Genomic DNA, 16718 nt, shown 5'->3' with positions numbered 1-16718 from the left:
TAACTCCCTCGGGCAGATAACATCGGTAGTCCAGTTGTGAAGGACCGGTGGGGCTCCGCGTTGGCAGTAAAATGGGTCCGGATAGGTGATTGTAGCCCAGGAGTGGCTGATGGAACTCTTCAGCTGGCTAGCTCCGGAATAATTTATGTTTGCTCCGGGATCGACGTAAGCCGATAGTCACACGGATAGCAGCTAGCTAGCTGCGAGATCCAGGTATAAATGTCCAGAGCTGGCGGATGAAATCCGGGGACATGGGGAGAAAAATAGGTCCAGTATGTTCCGGTCCGAGCCGCGCCGTACAGAACTGGCGATAGATCTGATGACCACAAACCGTGGTTAGCTGAATACTAACGATTAGACATTAAAGAAGCTAACTAGCTTCTGATTAGCTTCTGGTTAGCTTCTGGCCAGCTTCTGGTTAGCTTCTAAGGAGGACTACAGATTTGAGGTAAATAATACTTTCTTTTTTATATATATATAAATTGGTGAGGCGGGTTGCAGGACTGTTTTGAAGTGAAGTTTATGGAAAATAAAATAAAAATATACAAAAAGGTATGCGAAGAAAGTTGTCAATATATATATATATATATATATACGGGACACGACAAGACGAGGACAAAGGACATCTGACTGCTATGCCATCTCGGATGTATATGTGTGCCCTACATTACTCTTAGGATTATTCCTATAAATAGTAAATGTATTCTTTATTTTGTGGATGATCGCAGGCCCACAGACCACTAGCAAGGTTTTCCTTTGCGTTTGTGCCTCCCAACAATAAAGGAGACATTTCTCGTCACTTGTCAACCCCCCCCCCCCGGTTACACCCAGCACAGTGTCACGTTCACCCTCAAATTCAGATCCTCTGGAGGTTGATCAAAAAGGGAACGTTGTCACATGTTGACAGTGTAACGTGCCCAAAAAAAAGTGACAAGAGAACCATTCGCCTCAACATCCTATATGTTTGCCATCTAGAATAGGGGTGTCAAAGTCATTTTGCCTTGGGGGCCACATATCCATAGTTTTGGGAATTTTCGATGCTCTCGACTGTCTAGCTTTCATTTCTGTGATTATTATCCAGCTGGACACAGTAAAGAGATTGTATGAATGTAGGTCCATTCTCATTTCTATACATTTTCCAGTTGGTTTTAGTTATTTTAAGGTATATTGAGTGTGTTCCCTACCTAACACAATCTAACTGATCTAAAAGTATGTTTGTCAAAATACCGATTGTATTATAGTTTGTTGCCTAATGAACACAACTATGGAGATCATTTAAGCGCACAGATGTTGGTTGGACTGGAGGAGAATAATGAACAATTGATTGGGAGTGGAAATCGTGGGGCCTGTGTGTGTGTGTGTGTATGCGCTGCTAGGAATGCTGGGTATTAATAGACCAGTAGGACACAGCCCCAGTCAGAACATCAGCAAAGGAGAAACAGATACAAATATCTCATTGTAAGAAAAGACTGTCTCAGTCACCAATGTGATTAATCACAGTAATGACATGGGTTGTCATGAAAAGTTCAATAGATTTTATTGTTTGAAGAAATTCGAGGGCATCAGCACAGTAGATCACTGAAGTTTAAGAATACTCATAATACTGTAGATCTTTCAGAATTCCCATGAGAACAAAATTATTCAGTTCATTTCTGAGTGAGAAGACAATTCCCTTATGGAACTTTCAAAAATACTTGTTTGACTATAAATGCCCATTGAAATGATCATGGCATGACAACAGAGATTGGTTGCTGAATACACAATTAGACAGAAGAAGCGAAGAATGCAAAGAAAATGAGGTATTCTTAGTGTCATCACAACTAAACAAATTGAAGAGGGTCGTGTCACTTGCAGATACAGTCATGAAAAATGTCCTGTAAAAAAAGAATATTTAAGGTGTTTTACAAAGTCAAACTCAAGAGGTTGGAATTACGTGTAAGGCACAGGTTTGCAAGTCCTTCTTATTTGCTCATCAGACCATGGAGAAATGTGCTGATTGAAATAATTGCCAGTGTTCAGTCACTGCTTTGATTCCTGAAGCACTCTCTCCTCCAGCTCAGCGTAACGCCTCAACAGGGGAGCGAACACCTGAAACAAAAAAGACAAAGAAATCCCAGTGAGAACCTAAATGTTCTATATAAACAAAAATGAATTGAATATCCATTTCATTAGCGCTATGTGGTAAAGTGATCATCGGACAATGCTGAATAACACTCCTCTACAGATACCATTTTAGAACTACTTTTGAACTTCTGAACCCGACCCTAAACACCCTGTTTACTGGCTCAGATATTTCTTATTCACATTGTCCTTTCCTTTCTGTGAAAAGAGTATATGGTGGATGTGTAACCAGATCAGATCAGCACGGCTCGTCTCAACTCAGTAGTGTGAAAAGTGGTATATGGTTGAATGTATAACCAGCCAGCCCAGTATAAGTTAGCTCAGCTCAGAGGTATGAAAAGGCTACCAGACCGTAGAGTTTTTTTTAGGTCTGAAAAGTAGTACAAATAAAGTGGTTTGTCAGCCCAGAGGCCAGAAAATTGGGTTATTTTCTCCCCCTGTGGTGAATGGACACGCATGGTTGAGTGGTTAAGAGCAGGGCAAAGCAGCAGACGCCGAGCCAGGATGGCCTTTCTTCTGAAAATACACTGTGGACACCATCAGTCATTTTGCTTTGAAAAGTCACAGTCAGCCAGGACACTGTTTATCTGCCCTTAGAACCCCGTGTGTGTGTGTGGGGGGGTTACTATCCTTATGGGGACCAGAAGTCCTCACAAGGATAGTAAAACAAGGACAATACTGACAAGTGGGGACAAAAAGGCTTTTTTAGGCTTAGAGGCTAGATTTAGTGTTAGGATTACAATTAGGGTAAGGGTTAGTGTTAGGGTTACAATTAGGGTAAGGGTTAGTGTTAGGGTTACAATTAGGGTAAGGGTTAGTGTTAAGGGTTACAATTAGGGTAAGGGTTAGTGTTAGGGTTACAATTAGGGTAAGGGTTAGTGTTAGGGTTACAATTAGGGTAAGGGTTTGTGTTAGGGTCACAATTAGGGTAAGGGTTAGTGTTAGGGTCACAATTAGGGTAAGGGTTAGTGTTAGGGTCACAATTAGGGTAAGGGTTAGTGTTAGGGTCACAATTAGGGTAAGGGTTAGTGATAGGGTCACAATTAGGGTAAGGGTTAGTGTTAGGGTCACAATTAGGGTAAGGGTTAGTGTTAGGGTCACAATTAGGGTAAGGGTTAGTGTTAGGGTTACAATTAGGGTTAGAATTACTGTTAGGATTAGAGGTTAGGTTTAGTGTTAGCGTTACAATTAGGGATAGAATTACTGTTAGGATTAGAGGTTAGGTTTAGTGTTAGCGTTACAATTAGGGATAGAATTACTGTTAGGATTAGAGGTTAGGTTTAGTGTTAGCGTTACAATTAGGGTAAGGGTTAGTGTTAGGGTTTACAATTAGGGTTAGAATTACTGTTAGGATTAGAGGTTAGGTTTAGGAGTTTATTTTTAGGGGTTAGGGTTTTGGGGTTGAGGTTAGGTTAGGTTAGGTTTAGGTTAAGGGAAAATAGGAATTTTAATGGGAATCAATTGTTTGGTCTCCACAAAGATAGTTAAACAAATGTTTGTGCGCGTGCGTACAGTGAGAAAATATTGATATTGATTGAGTCTTCAACTCCAGTCTGAAACCTTTTTATTTCACATCCATTAGACTCTCCTGGTCCTCTCTATACCCCTGACTCAATTTCCCTGGTCCTCTATATCACCCTGACTCCATTTCCCTGGTCCTGCCTAACCCCCTGACTCCATTTCCCTGGTCCTCTCTATCACCCTGACTCCATTTCCCTGGTCCTCTCTATCCCCCTGACTCCATTTCCCTGGTCCTCTCTATCACCCTGACTCCATTTCCCTGGTCCTCTCTATCACCCTGACTCCATTTCCCTGGTCCTCTCTATCACCCTGACTCCATTTCCCTGGTCCTCTATATCACCCTGACTCCATTTCCCTGGTCCTCTCTATCACCCTGACTCCATTCCCCTGGTCCTCTCTATCTTCATCTGTTTCTGTTATCCTCAGAGTTTCTACTCTCTCCTTTCTCTTGCTTGCTGTCTGCCATACCCCTGCCCCCTTTCACACTGCTCCAGCCCTCTACCTCCAATGCCCCCCCCCATCTCTACCCGCCCCTCTCCCTTCCTCTGTGGAGTGTTGGCTCTAGGCCAGAGCTCCATGGTGCCACAGCGTATCATGCCAGAGCAGGGTGGCTAATCACACCAGTGTCAGCAGTTGGCCGGGGCCACCATGCACCAACGCTGTGCAATGCTCAGGAAATTAGATTGACATAACACTGCTGGAGGGAGTGTGTGCACGCGTGTGTGGTAGCACACAAAATCTTCTCTCCACCCCATGGTGAAATGTGTAGAATTGCAGCAAACTTGCTTTAAAACTGCAACATTTTCTCCACTCTTCATGGCGAAGGCTGTAGAATTGCAGGAAATGAACCTCTGACTGCATGTGTGTGTATGGATGTGGATGTGGGTATGCAGATTTTTTTTGAGGCCCCCACCCCCATCAAAGTTGCCCATCCATGGACTAGGCTTTTAAACAAAATGATGTAGGGGTAGATCAGCTTTAATATTGCGGATAGACTGTACCTTCCATCATTTCCAATACCCCACACATTTTGGGGTAAATATACAGTACCAGTCAAAAGTTTGGACACACCTGCACAATAAAGGGTTTCCCTTTATTTTTACTATTTTCTACATTGCAGAATAATAGTGAAGACATCAAAACTATGAAATAACACACATAGAATCATGTAGTAACCAAAAAAGTATTAAACAAATCTAAATATATTTTACATTTGAGATTCTTCAAATAGCAACCCTTTGCCTTGATGACAGCTTTGCACACACTTGGCAATCTCTTAACCAGCTTCATGAGGTAGTCACCTGGAATGCATTTCAATTAACAGGTGTGCCTTGTTAAAAGTTCATTTGTGCTATTTCTTTCCTTCTTAATGCGTTTGAGCTAATCAGTTGTGTTGTGACAATGTAGGGGTGGTATACAGAAGATATATATAGTTTTAAACCAACAAGACCCTTCCTATAACTGGCCGCCCAGCCAATCTGAGCAATGGTCACTCACTCTGACAGAGCTCTAGAGTTCCTCTGTGGAGATGGGAGAACCTTCCAGAAGGACAACTATCTCCGCAGCACTCCACCAATCAGGCCTTTATGGTACAATGGCCAGACAGAAGCCACTCTTAAGGTTCCATTTTTTTTAAAGATGGTGGCGGCATCATGCTGTGGGGGTGTTTTTCAGCTGCAGGGACTGGAAGACTAGTTGGGATTGCGGGAAAGATGAACAGAGCAAAGTACAGAGAGATCCTTGATGAAAACCTGCTCCAGAGCGCTCAGGACCTCAGACTGGGGTGAAGGTTCACTTTCCAACAGAACAACGACAGAGCGCCAGAGCCCGGACTTGAACCCTATTTACCATCTCTGGAGAGACCTGAAAATAGCTGTGCAGCAAAGCTCACCATCCAACCTGACAGAGCTTGAGAGGATCTGCAGAGAAGAATGGGAGAAACTCCCCAAATACAGGTGTGCCAAGCTCGTAGCGTCATACCCAAGAAGACTCAAGACTGTAATCGCTGTCAAAGGTGCTTCAACAAAGTGCTGAGTAAAGGGTCTGAATACTTAGTAGTATTACCTATCTCAGAGCTCTACAAACAATTCCTTCGACCTCATGGCTGTCAACTGTGGGACCTTATAGAGACAGGTGTTTGCCTTTCCAAATCATGTCCAATTAATTGAATATACCACAGGTTCCCTTTGACATTATGGGGAAATGTGTGTAGATTGATGACAAAAAAGTAATAATTTAATCCGTTTTAGAATAAGGCTGTAATGTAACAAAATGTGGGAAAAGTAATGGGGTTCGAATATGGATGAACGACCCAATAAGCAGCTTAGGTGAAAAATCAGATACATCTCACTCCACATTTCCTTCAGTGAATCTAATCCTCTTGCAATTTAAATCAAATTGTATTAGTCACATACGCCAAATCCAACAGGTGTAGACCTTACTTACAATTCAAATTTTTTTTTGAAATACGGATAAGAAAAATATATAAAAGTAACAAGTAATTAAAGAACAACCGTAAAATAACAATAGCGAGACAATATACAGGGGGGTACAGAGTCAATGTGCGGGGGCACCGGTTATTTGAGGTAAGATGTACATGAGGTGGAGTTATTAAAGTTACTATGCATAGTTGATAACAACAGAGAGTAGCAGTGGTGTAAAAGAGGGGGAAAGGGGCAATGCAAATAGTCTGGGTAGCCATTTGATTAGATGTTCAGGAGTCTTATGGCTTGGGGGTAGAAGCTGTTTAGAAGCCTCTTGGACCAAGACTTGGCGCTCTGGTACCGCTTGCCGTGCAGTAGGGTGGCTGGTGTCTTTGACCATTTTTAGGGCCTTCCTTTGACACCGCCTGGTATAAAGGTCCTGGATGACAGGAAGCTTGGCCCCAGTGATGTACTGGTCCGTTCGCACTACCCTCTGTAGTGCCTTGCGGTCGGAGGCCAAGAAGTTTCCATACCAGGCAGTGATGCATCCAGATGCTCTCGATGGTGCAGCTGTAGAATCCTTTGAGGATCTGAGGACCCATGCCAAATGTTTTCAGTCTCCTGAGGGGGAATAGGTTTTGTCGTGCCCTCTTCACAACTGTCTTGGTGTGCTTGGACCATGTTAGTTTGTTGGTGATGTGGACACCAAGGAACTTGAGAATATCAACCTGTTCCACTGCAGCCCCGTCGATGAGAATGGGGGCGTACTCAGTCCTCTGTTTCCTATAGTCCACAATCATCTCCTTTATCTTGATCACGTTGAGGGAGAGGTTGTTGTCCTGGCACCACACAGCCAGGTTTCTGACCTCCTCCGTATAGGCTGCCTCGTCATTGTCGTTGATCAGGCCTACCACTGTGTTGTCATCGGCAAACTTAATGATGGCGTTGGAGTCGTGCCTGGCAGTCATGAGTGAACAGGAAGTACAGGAGGGGACTGAGCACGCACCCTGAGGGGGCCCTGCGGCCTTGTGAATGTTGACCTGTTTAAAGGTCTTAGTCACATTGGCTGCGGAGAGCATGATCACACAGTCTTCCCGAACAGCTGGTGCTCTCATGCATGTTTTAGTGTTATTTGCCTCGAAGTGAGCATAGAAGTAGTTTAGCTCATCTGGTAGGCTTGTGTTACTGGGCAGCTCTCGGCTGTGCTTCCCTTTGTAGTCTGTAATGGTTTGCAAGCCCTGCCACATTCGACGAGCGTCAGAGTCGGTGTAGTACGATTCGATCTTAGTCCTGTATTGACGCTTTGCCTGTTTGATGGTTCATCGGAGGGCATAGCGGGATCTCTTATAAGCTTCAGGGTTAGAGTCCCACTCCTTGAAAGCGGTAGCTTTAGCCTTTAGGACAGTGCGGATGCTGTCTGTAATCCACGGCTTCTGGTTGGGGTATGTACGTACGGTCACTGTGGGGACTACATCATCAATGAACTTATTGATGAAGCCAATGAATGATGTGGTGTGCTCCTCAATACCATTGGAGAAATCCCAGAACATTTTCCAGTCTGTGATAGCAAAACAGTCCTGTAGCTTATCCTGTAGCTGTAGCTTAGCATCTGCTTAATCGATCTCGTCACTGGTGTTTCCTGCTTGAATTTTCACTTGTAAGCAGGAATCAGGAAGAAAGAATTATGGTCAGATTTGCCAAATGGAGGGCGAGGGAGAGCTTTGTATGAGTCTCTGTGTGTGGAGTAAAGGTACTTCAGAGTTTTTTCCCCTCTGGTTGCACATTTAACATGCTGATCAAAATTTGGTAAAATGGATTTAAGTTTCCCTGCATTAAAGTCCCCGGCTACTAGGAGCGCCGCCTCTGGGTGAGCGTTTTCTTGTTTGCTTATGGCGGAATACAGCTCATTCAATGCTGTCTTAGTGCCAGACTCAGTCTGTGGTGGTATGTAAACAGCTACGAAAAATACAGATGAAAACTCTCTAGGTAGACAGTGTGGTCTGTCATGAGATACTCTACCTCAGGCGAGCAACATTTAAACGTGTTAACCCTCACAAGGCTGCCGGCCCAGACTGACCAGCTGGCTGGTGTGTTTACGGACATCCCAGTCTGCTGTTCCCACATGCTTCAAGAGGGCCTCCATTGTTCCTGTTCCCAAGAAAGCTAAGGTAACTGAGCTAAATGACTATCTCCCCGTAGCACTCACTTCCATCATCGTGAAGTGCTTTGAGAGACTAGTCAAGGGCCATATCACCTCCACCCTACCTGACACCCTAGACCCACTCCAATTTGCTTACCGCCCCAATAGGTCCACAGACAATGCAATCGCAATCACACTGCCCTAACCTATCTGGACAAGAGGAATACCTATGTAAGAATGCTGTTCATCGACTACAGCTCAGCATTTAACACCATAGTACCCTCCAAACTCGTCATTAAGCTCGAGACCCTGGGTCTCGACCCCGCCCTGTGCAACTGGGTCCTGGACTTCCTGACAGGCCGCCCCCAGGTGGTGAGGGTAGGAAACAACATCTCCACCCAGCTGATCCTCAACAATGGGCCCCACAAGGGTGCATACTCAGCCCTCTGCTGTACTCCCTGTTCACCCATGACTGCGTGGCCATGCACGCCTCCAACTCAATCATCAAGTTTGCAGACGACACTACAGTGGTAGGCTTGATTACCAACTACGACGAGACGGCCTCCAGGGAGGAGGTGAGGGCCCTCGGAGTGTGGTGTCAGGAAAATAAGCTCACACTCAACGTCAACAAAATAAAGGAGATGATCATGGACTTCAGGAAACAGCAGAAGGAGCGCACCCCCCCCCCCCCCCCCCCCCCCCCCCTATCCACAGACGGGACAGTAGTGGAGAAGGTGGAAACTTCTAAGTTCTTCGGCATATACATCATGGACAAACTGAAATGGTCCACCCACACAGACAGCGTGGTGAAGAAGGCGCAGCACCGCCTCTTCAACCTCAGGAGGCTGAAGAAATTTGGCTTGTCACCAAAAACACTCACAAACTTTTACAGATGCACAATCGAGAGCATCTTGTCAGGCTGTATCACTGCCTGGTACGGCAACTGCTTCGCCCACAATCGTAAGGCTCTCCAGAGGGTAGTGAGGTCTGCACAACGCATCACCGGGGGCAAACTACCTGCCCTCCAGGACACCTACACTACCTGATGTCGCAGGAAGGCCAAAAATATCATTAAGGACAACAACCACCCGAGCCACTGCCTGTTCACCCCGCTATCATCCAGAAGGGGAGGTCAGTACAGGTGCATCAAAGCTGGGACCGAGAGACTAAAAAACATCTTCTATCTCAAGGCCATCAGACTGTTAAACAGCCACCACTAACATTGAGTGGCTGCTGCCAACATACGGACTCAAATCTCTAGCCACTTTAATAATAAAAAATGTGATGTAATAAATGTTTCACTAGTCACTTTAAACAATGTCACTTTATATAATGTTTACATACCCTACATTACTCATCTCATATGTATATACTGTACTCTATACCATCTACTGCATCTTGCCTATGCCGTTCGGCGATCGCTCATCCATGTATTTTTATGTACATATTCTTATTCATTCCTTTACACTTGTGTGTGTATAAAGGTAGTTGTTGTGAAATTGTTAGATTACTAGTTCGATATTACTGCATGGTCGGAACTAGAAGCACAAGAATTTCTCTACACTCGTATTAACATCTGCTAACCATGTGTATGTGACAAATAAAATTGGATTTGATTCAGATATCGTGCACCAGCTGTTATTTACAAAAATACATAGTCTGCCACCCCTTGTCTTACCAGACGCTGCTGTTCTATCCTGCCAGTACAGCGTATAACCAGCCAGCTGTATGTTGATGGTGTCGTCGTTCAGCCACGACTCCGTGAAACATAAGATATTACAGTTTTGAATGTCCTGTTGGTAGTTTAATCTTCCGGGTAGATCATCAATTTTATTCTCCAAAGATTGCACGTTTGCTAGCAGAAGTGGGGGTTTATTCGATCGCCTACAAATTCTCAGAAGGCAGCCCGCCCTCTGGCCCCTTTTTCTCTGCCTCCTCTTCACGCAAATCACGGGGATCTGGGCCTGTTCCCGAGAAAGCAGTATATCACTCGGGTCGGGCTCGTCAGAATCGTTAAAGGGAAAAAATAATTCTGACAGTCCGTGGTGAGTAATTGCAGTCCTGATGTCTAAAAGTTATTTTCGGTCATAAGAGACGTAGCGGCAACATTATGTACAAAATGAGTTACAAACAACGCAAATAAATGAACAAAAAAACACAATCGGTTGGGGACACGTAAAACGTCAGCCTTCTTCTCCGGAGCCATAGTTACTTCTCCCGAGTCTATAGAGATTGCATTGCGGGAGAGTATATTTTGGGGGAAAAAGGAGGGGTGAAAGATATTTTCCTCTGCCAGCCTGTGCCCCATCCCTAAGAAAATAGCTTTCTGCCCCCTTGACACCATCCATTAATGTTGTGCTCTGGCAATAGCAGTCTATCCCTGGGGGGCATACTAACAGAATTGTGTTGTATTGTACATGTCAACAGCACACTCAATTTGGAAAGTGTAATAGACATTTAGTATAAACTACAGTGTGCGTGGTGGTTGGTTTTTCTATCCTTGTGGGGACCTAAAATCCCCAAAAGTTCCCACAGGGACAGTAAAACAAGGAAAATTCTCCCTTGTGGGGACATTTCCAATGACCTCATGAGCTTAGGGGTTAGGTTTAGGGTTAGAATTAGGGGTTAGTGGTTAGGTTTAAGGTTATGGGTTAGGCTTAGGTTAAATAGGATTTTGAATAGAAATAAATTTTAGGTCCCCCGAGGATAGAAGAACAAAATGTGTGTGTGTGTGTGTAAGGTAAACACCAATTAAAGAACCCTCTGAATAGTGTAGTCTCTGCTGACCTCTGACAATCTCTATGAAGGGAGATAAAGACCCAGCGTTTCCACAGCAACAACACCCCGATGCCCCAGAGGACAGTGGGTAGTGTGGTACACTAACACTCCTCTCCTTTTGGCAGGGTAGTCCCTTCTATGGGCCACATCAATCAGGTCTCAGAGAGAAATCTCAGAGAGGCCTATGCACATCCATGATTTCTTATGTCGATAAAAAGGAACGAAAGTATTAGGCTAAAAAAGGGATATTCACACACTGATTTATGCTCTCAATAAACTGTGAAGGTTTATTTCAAAAGCTGTGTTAGCTATCTGTTAGCCTACAAATCCCTGACCAGAACTGACATTGTACAACATCAGCATGCTAGCAGTTAACATTAAGAAGGACAAGGCTTTGTAATCATTCAATTCCTTTTTATAGTTTAGTAAAACTGTCCAGGGTGCTGTAAAATTAGTCTAAAACTTCTGCTTTTCCCAGCAACACCATGTAGCTAAGTAGCTGTTGTTAATATGGAGGGGGGGGGGGGGGTGTTCGACGGGTTTGCATAAAAGTGCAATGAACAGTAATCCGGCATGTCTGATTCCTGCCATCTCCTTAATAGGTTGCCGCCGCCGCCCTGACAGCTAAACGTATGCCCGCCCAACAGGGGCTGACACGTGATCTGCAATGAATTCCCACCCGGGCCTAGCAAATATAGAGCATTCTAATATCACACACAAACACATAGTGCTCCTCGGTCCCTCAGACCACATTCAAAGATTAGCTGCCGAGAAGCTAGAACAAAAGGCACACTTCAGAGAAGCAACGCCGTTGTTAATGTATTGTGAAACCGACTGAGACAACATCACTTTAAAGCTCAATAGGTAGGCTATAGTGACGTGAAAGTGATTGAAAGGTCTATTAACAACACAAAGATAAGCTACTATACATAAAGTACATAATGTACTCTCCATACAGTACATGAAGTTCCCTGGTTCTTTCAACTTGTAAGGCAGCTGTAGGATCTTAATTTGATCACCCTGTTACAGGAGAACTTTCCTGAAATGCAGAAAATGTCAAACTTGTAGTGTATTTGAGGTTTTAAAAGGCTTCTGAAGGTTGTAATTTCCACTTAAATATTTCTGATTTGATTTTCCCTTACGAAAATTATTTTTTCCAGCTGTAGCAAAATGGCTCAAATTAAGACCCTACACCTGTACAGGTCCAGAGCTCATCTTCTGCAGACAATGAAAGAGATGAGGGCAAAACAACTGTCTTTCAAAGCAGTCATGTTCTATCTTTAGGAATACAAACAATATTGTGTGTGTGTGTCATGTTCAGTAACCTCGGCCCATTGAGGGACGGAGAGGAGAAACAACATGTATGACTTTCAGCTCATTCAGAACATATACTAGACTACTGTGTATAGGAACATAACAGACCAGGCAACAACACACTTTATTTTTTGATTGTTGGCCAATTAATGGAAAATTAATACACATAATTTACATTGCTGTCTCATTACGAAGAACATCGTCATTCACTGGGTGTGAAATGGGTCCCACACGCTGTCTCGCAAAACAGTATAATAATCAAAGGCATCTAAATTTATAGCGCTGCAGGAGGAAACCCTGTTCGATGTGCTACATCACGCATGTAATAAGCAGTTGTGAAATTTCTCATTGTTATTTATGAAGTATACTGAATTATTTAAAGGTACATCATGAGAAAAACCTGCAAAACATCTCCTCACTAATACTGGTATCATCTTAAGAAACCCAGCCAGTTTCGTAGCTAAATGTATCTTATACGTTCCTTTTGTAAAATATTTTAAATACATGCATTTTTCATGTGATATAAATGCATTATAAAAAGTGTATTTATATCTCATATGGTATTGTCAGTTTGTAATGACAGAAAGGTACACGTTTGATATCAACTTTGGCAATATTTCCCCATTCCAAAAAAATACCCTTCCAAATCAATGGCAGTCTAATTTGACCAGTTTGCATCCCATACACACAAAACATTAGGACTGATATCTAATATGCATATATGTTGTTATTCATGCCGTCGCCATTAGAATTACGAGCATCTCTTCAGGACTGGGTGATAACAGAGATATTCGACATGTCAGTGATTCCAGAGAAATTCAACATGCCAAAGATATGAGAGATATTAGACACATCAAACCGTCTCCCTTTTTCTGGGACCCCAAATCATACCAGTCGCCATGTTAATGTGCCTTTGTTGTGGTGGGTAATGTCGGATTTTAGGAGGGAGGTAGGCACTAAGCTTTTTCCTCCCAGAATCCTTCACAATGAGACAATTGTTGAACTGTGATGTTTCTGTCAAACTCCAAATTAAGAAACAGCAAGCGGCCCACATCGTTACTGTCTCTCTTTCACACAGCCTACATAGACGACCTTGAGGGAAGGGAAGGGAAGGGGGGAGAAGTGAGTGATTGCGGGAATAAAGACAAAAGCTAAAAAAATATTAAGATGTTTGCCATTAAGCTGTCGTAGTCCTAGCTCATGAATATTTATCAAGGTTGAAGTTTAAGCCCACATTTGGAACATCTCTCTTTAAAAGTGTTTTTTCCCCCTTACCTCACTACTTGTTTCATTGTTGACATAATAGTACTGTCAATCTGATGTGCTCTGAAGGACACACCTGCTAGGAGAAGGCTTTTATGCCAAAATATTTTTGAAGAACCACCAAATACGCTGCAAAAAACATAACTGAGAAGGAGCGGGTTGCAAAGGGTTGAAACTTTCTGGCAAATTTCCAGAATTTTCCCGTAAACTTTCCATGGGAAGTTAAGCCCTGGAATTTGGGTAATTTTGCTTAAATTCATCAAAAAAGGTTAGCTTTTAACAGTGAACCTTTTGTGGGATACACATAAGGCAATTCTAGGTATTGTGGTTTATTAAACTATCCCCAATTCAATGGAATTGCAACCCTCTGCATGCACAGTGCATTCTTTCATCACATGTACAATGCACTCTTCCATCACATGTACAGCTGATTCTTAAGATCTTGCACACTAATTATATGCTATAGATCCCACACTACTACACTGTCTGAGCCAAGGACTACATGCTGGTAAGTTTTGATTACAATACTGGGTGGGGTGAATATATCTTATATGACATACATTCTTTTTTTGTTAACTAGTAAATAGTAGCCTACAGCAAAGTGTGTTTATATAATTTCTAACTTGTTAACAATTTCTGCTAGATAGTTATTGCTACCATGTGGGTTTTAGCTTGCTTGAGCCTGATAACTGAGGAGTGTTAATTCACCTGTTTCCATACGTTTCATTTGAAAACTTTTATATCTTACAAAGCAGTTGTTGTCACGTTCTGACCTTTATTTCCTTTGTTTCGTTTATTGTTTTTGTATAGTGTGTTTCAGTGTTCAGTGTTTTCTTTATTAAATTTCATGATGAACACATACCACGCCGCATTTTGGTCCTCCGATCCTTCTCGCCTCTCCTCTTCAGATGAAGAGGAGGACGCCCGTGACAGTTGTTTAATCTAACTGCTTAACTATTTATCTGTACATGGAATTGTATTTGTTGTTTAAAAAAAAAAATAATCTCCCTAATTATAGGAAAATGCCACAGGCAGTATCTGATGTGTGGAGACATTTCACTGCAGCTAATGTAGAAGGAAAAGCTGTGTACATTTGCAAATACTGTGCCAAATCATATGTGAAGAATGCAACAAAGATGCAGAATCATCTGGCCATGTGCATAAAGTTCCCTCAGCGCTCACAACAAGCAACCTCTGACAAAAGTCCCTCTACTTCTATTTGAGGTGAAAATGATGAATCAGACACTTTATCGATAGCAACAGCTATTGGTCCTCCTGGAATCAGAAGTTTGTTTTAGACTCAATGGAGGAACGTAGTCAGAGAAATACTGATGAATGTCTTGCTCGAGCTTTGTATGCAACTGGCAATTGGTATTGGAAGAGATTTCTGAATGTTCTTCACCCAGCATACACCCCTCCAATCAGACATGCTTTAGCTACTCATTTGCTGGATGCAGAGTTCAACAGAGTTCAAGTGAAGGTCAAGCAAATAATAGAGAAAGCAGACTGTATTGCAATCACCTCTGATGGGTGGTCAGTTTTTTGTGAGCAAGGAATAATTAAACTACATCATCTCCACCCCTCAACCAGTATTCCACAAGAGCGCAGACACAAGGGACAACAGACACAACGGTCTCTGCATTACAGATGAGCTGAAGGCAGTAATCAATGACCTTGAACCACAGAAGGTATTTGCACTGGTGACAGACAATGCTGCGAACATGAAGGCTGCTTGATCTAAAGTGGAGGAGTCCTACCCTCACATCACACCCATTGGCCGTGCTGCTCATGCATTGAATCTGCTCCTCAAGGTCATCATGGCACTGAAAACAATGGATATACTCTCCTAGAGAGCCAAGGAAATGGTTAAGTATGTGAAGGGTCATCAAGTTATAGCAGCAATCTACCTCACCAAGCAAAGTGAGAAGAATAAGAGCTCCACATTGAAGCTGCCCAGAAACTTCTGTTGGGGTGGTGTTGTCATCATGTTTAACAGTCTCCTGGAGGGGAAGGAGTCTCTCCAAGAAATGGCCATATCGATATTGACAGCCCCATCAAGAGGATTCTCCTGGATTATGTATTTTGGAGAGAGTGGTAAGCAGCCTGAAACCTATAGCAGTAGCCATTGCACGAATTGAGGGAGACAATGCAATCCTGTCTGATGTTCAGACTCTGCTTGCAGATATAAGAGAATAAATCCGTACTGCCCTGCACACTTCACTGTTGCTCAAAGCAGAGGAAACTGCAGTTCTGAAATACATCAAAAAGACTTCTGCCTGAAGCCCATACACGCCGCAGTGTACATGTTGGACCCCAAGTATGCTGGCAAGGGCATCCTGTCTGGTGCAGAGATCAACAAGGCCTATGGTGTCATCACTACTGTGTCTCGCCACTTTGGCCTGGACGAGGGCAAGGTTCTTGGCAGTCTGGAGAAGTACACTTCCAAGCAAGGGCTTTGGGATGGAGATGCAATATGGCAGTCGTGCCAACATATCTCATCAGCCACCTGGTGGAAGGGACTTTGTGGATCTCAGGATCTTTCCCCTGTTGCCTCCATCATCCTCCAAATCCCATGAACATCAGCCGCATCAGAGCACAACTGGTCCTTGTTTGGGAACACACACACCAGAGCACTCAACAGGCTGACCAATACAAGGGTTGAAAAATTGGCCCATCCGGGCAAATTTGAGGCTTTTTGAGCCTGACAACGAGCCATCCTCAACAAGGTTTGAAAGTGACAGTGAAGATGAGGCCTCATAGTCTGATGTTCAAGAGGTGGACATTGAGGAGGTCCAGGGAGAAAACATGGAAGCCTGAGAGGAAGACAACTAAAGCTGTAGTTTGTAGACTATCATTTTACGTATGTTGAAAACGTTTTTGGGAGATGCGATGGATCATTGGGGATCATTCGATATTCCCTTTCTTTTGTTTGTTCAGTGAAATCATCCCATGTGAAGAGTCAACTCATTTAATTAAAGTTCAATTCTTAACTAAATTGTTTTTTAAATTTCTATTGGTAGGACTTAATTACAAATTATTATGTGAACTTATGATAAGGTAAAAGGTTTCTGTTTGTCTCCATATGATATGGTAAATATATCCAATGCAAAAAAAAATAAACATTTAAAAGGTATTACTATTAATTTGCATATATTTGC

The 16718-nt window shown here is 43.1% G+C and overlaps 1 protein-coding gene across 5 annotated transcripts in view; it reads right to left on the bottom strand.

Annotated features, from left to right (window-relative positions):
• Positions 1 to 1512: 1512 nt before the first annotated feature.
• Positions 1513 to 16718, bottom strand: part of xylb (xylulokinase homolog (H. influenzae)) — a 62111-nt gene continuing 46905 nt past the window's right edge. For all 5 annotated transcript variants that reach the window (XM_031836223.1, XM_020494432.2, XM_031836224.1 and 2 more), the window contains one exon: positions 1513 to 2088. In XM_031836223.1, coding sequence (XP_031692083.1) covers positions 2020 to 2088 — 69 coding nt within the window. In that variant the 3' untranslated portion in view covers positions 1513 to 2019. The remainder of the gene's footprint in view (positions 2089 to 16718) is intronic.

The sequence above is a fragment of the Oncorhynchus kisutch genome, linkage group LG11 (assembly GCF_002021735.2).
Source record: "Oncorhynchus kisutch isolate 150728-3 linkage group LG11, Okis_V2, whole genome shotgun sequence".
NCBI lineage: Eukaryota > Metazoa > Chordata > Actinopteri > Salmoniformes > Salmonidae > Oncorhynchus > Oncorhynchus kisutch.
Note: the sequence above shows the minus strand (reverse complement) of the source record. Positions and strands in the feature narration are given on the sequence as shown.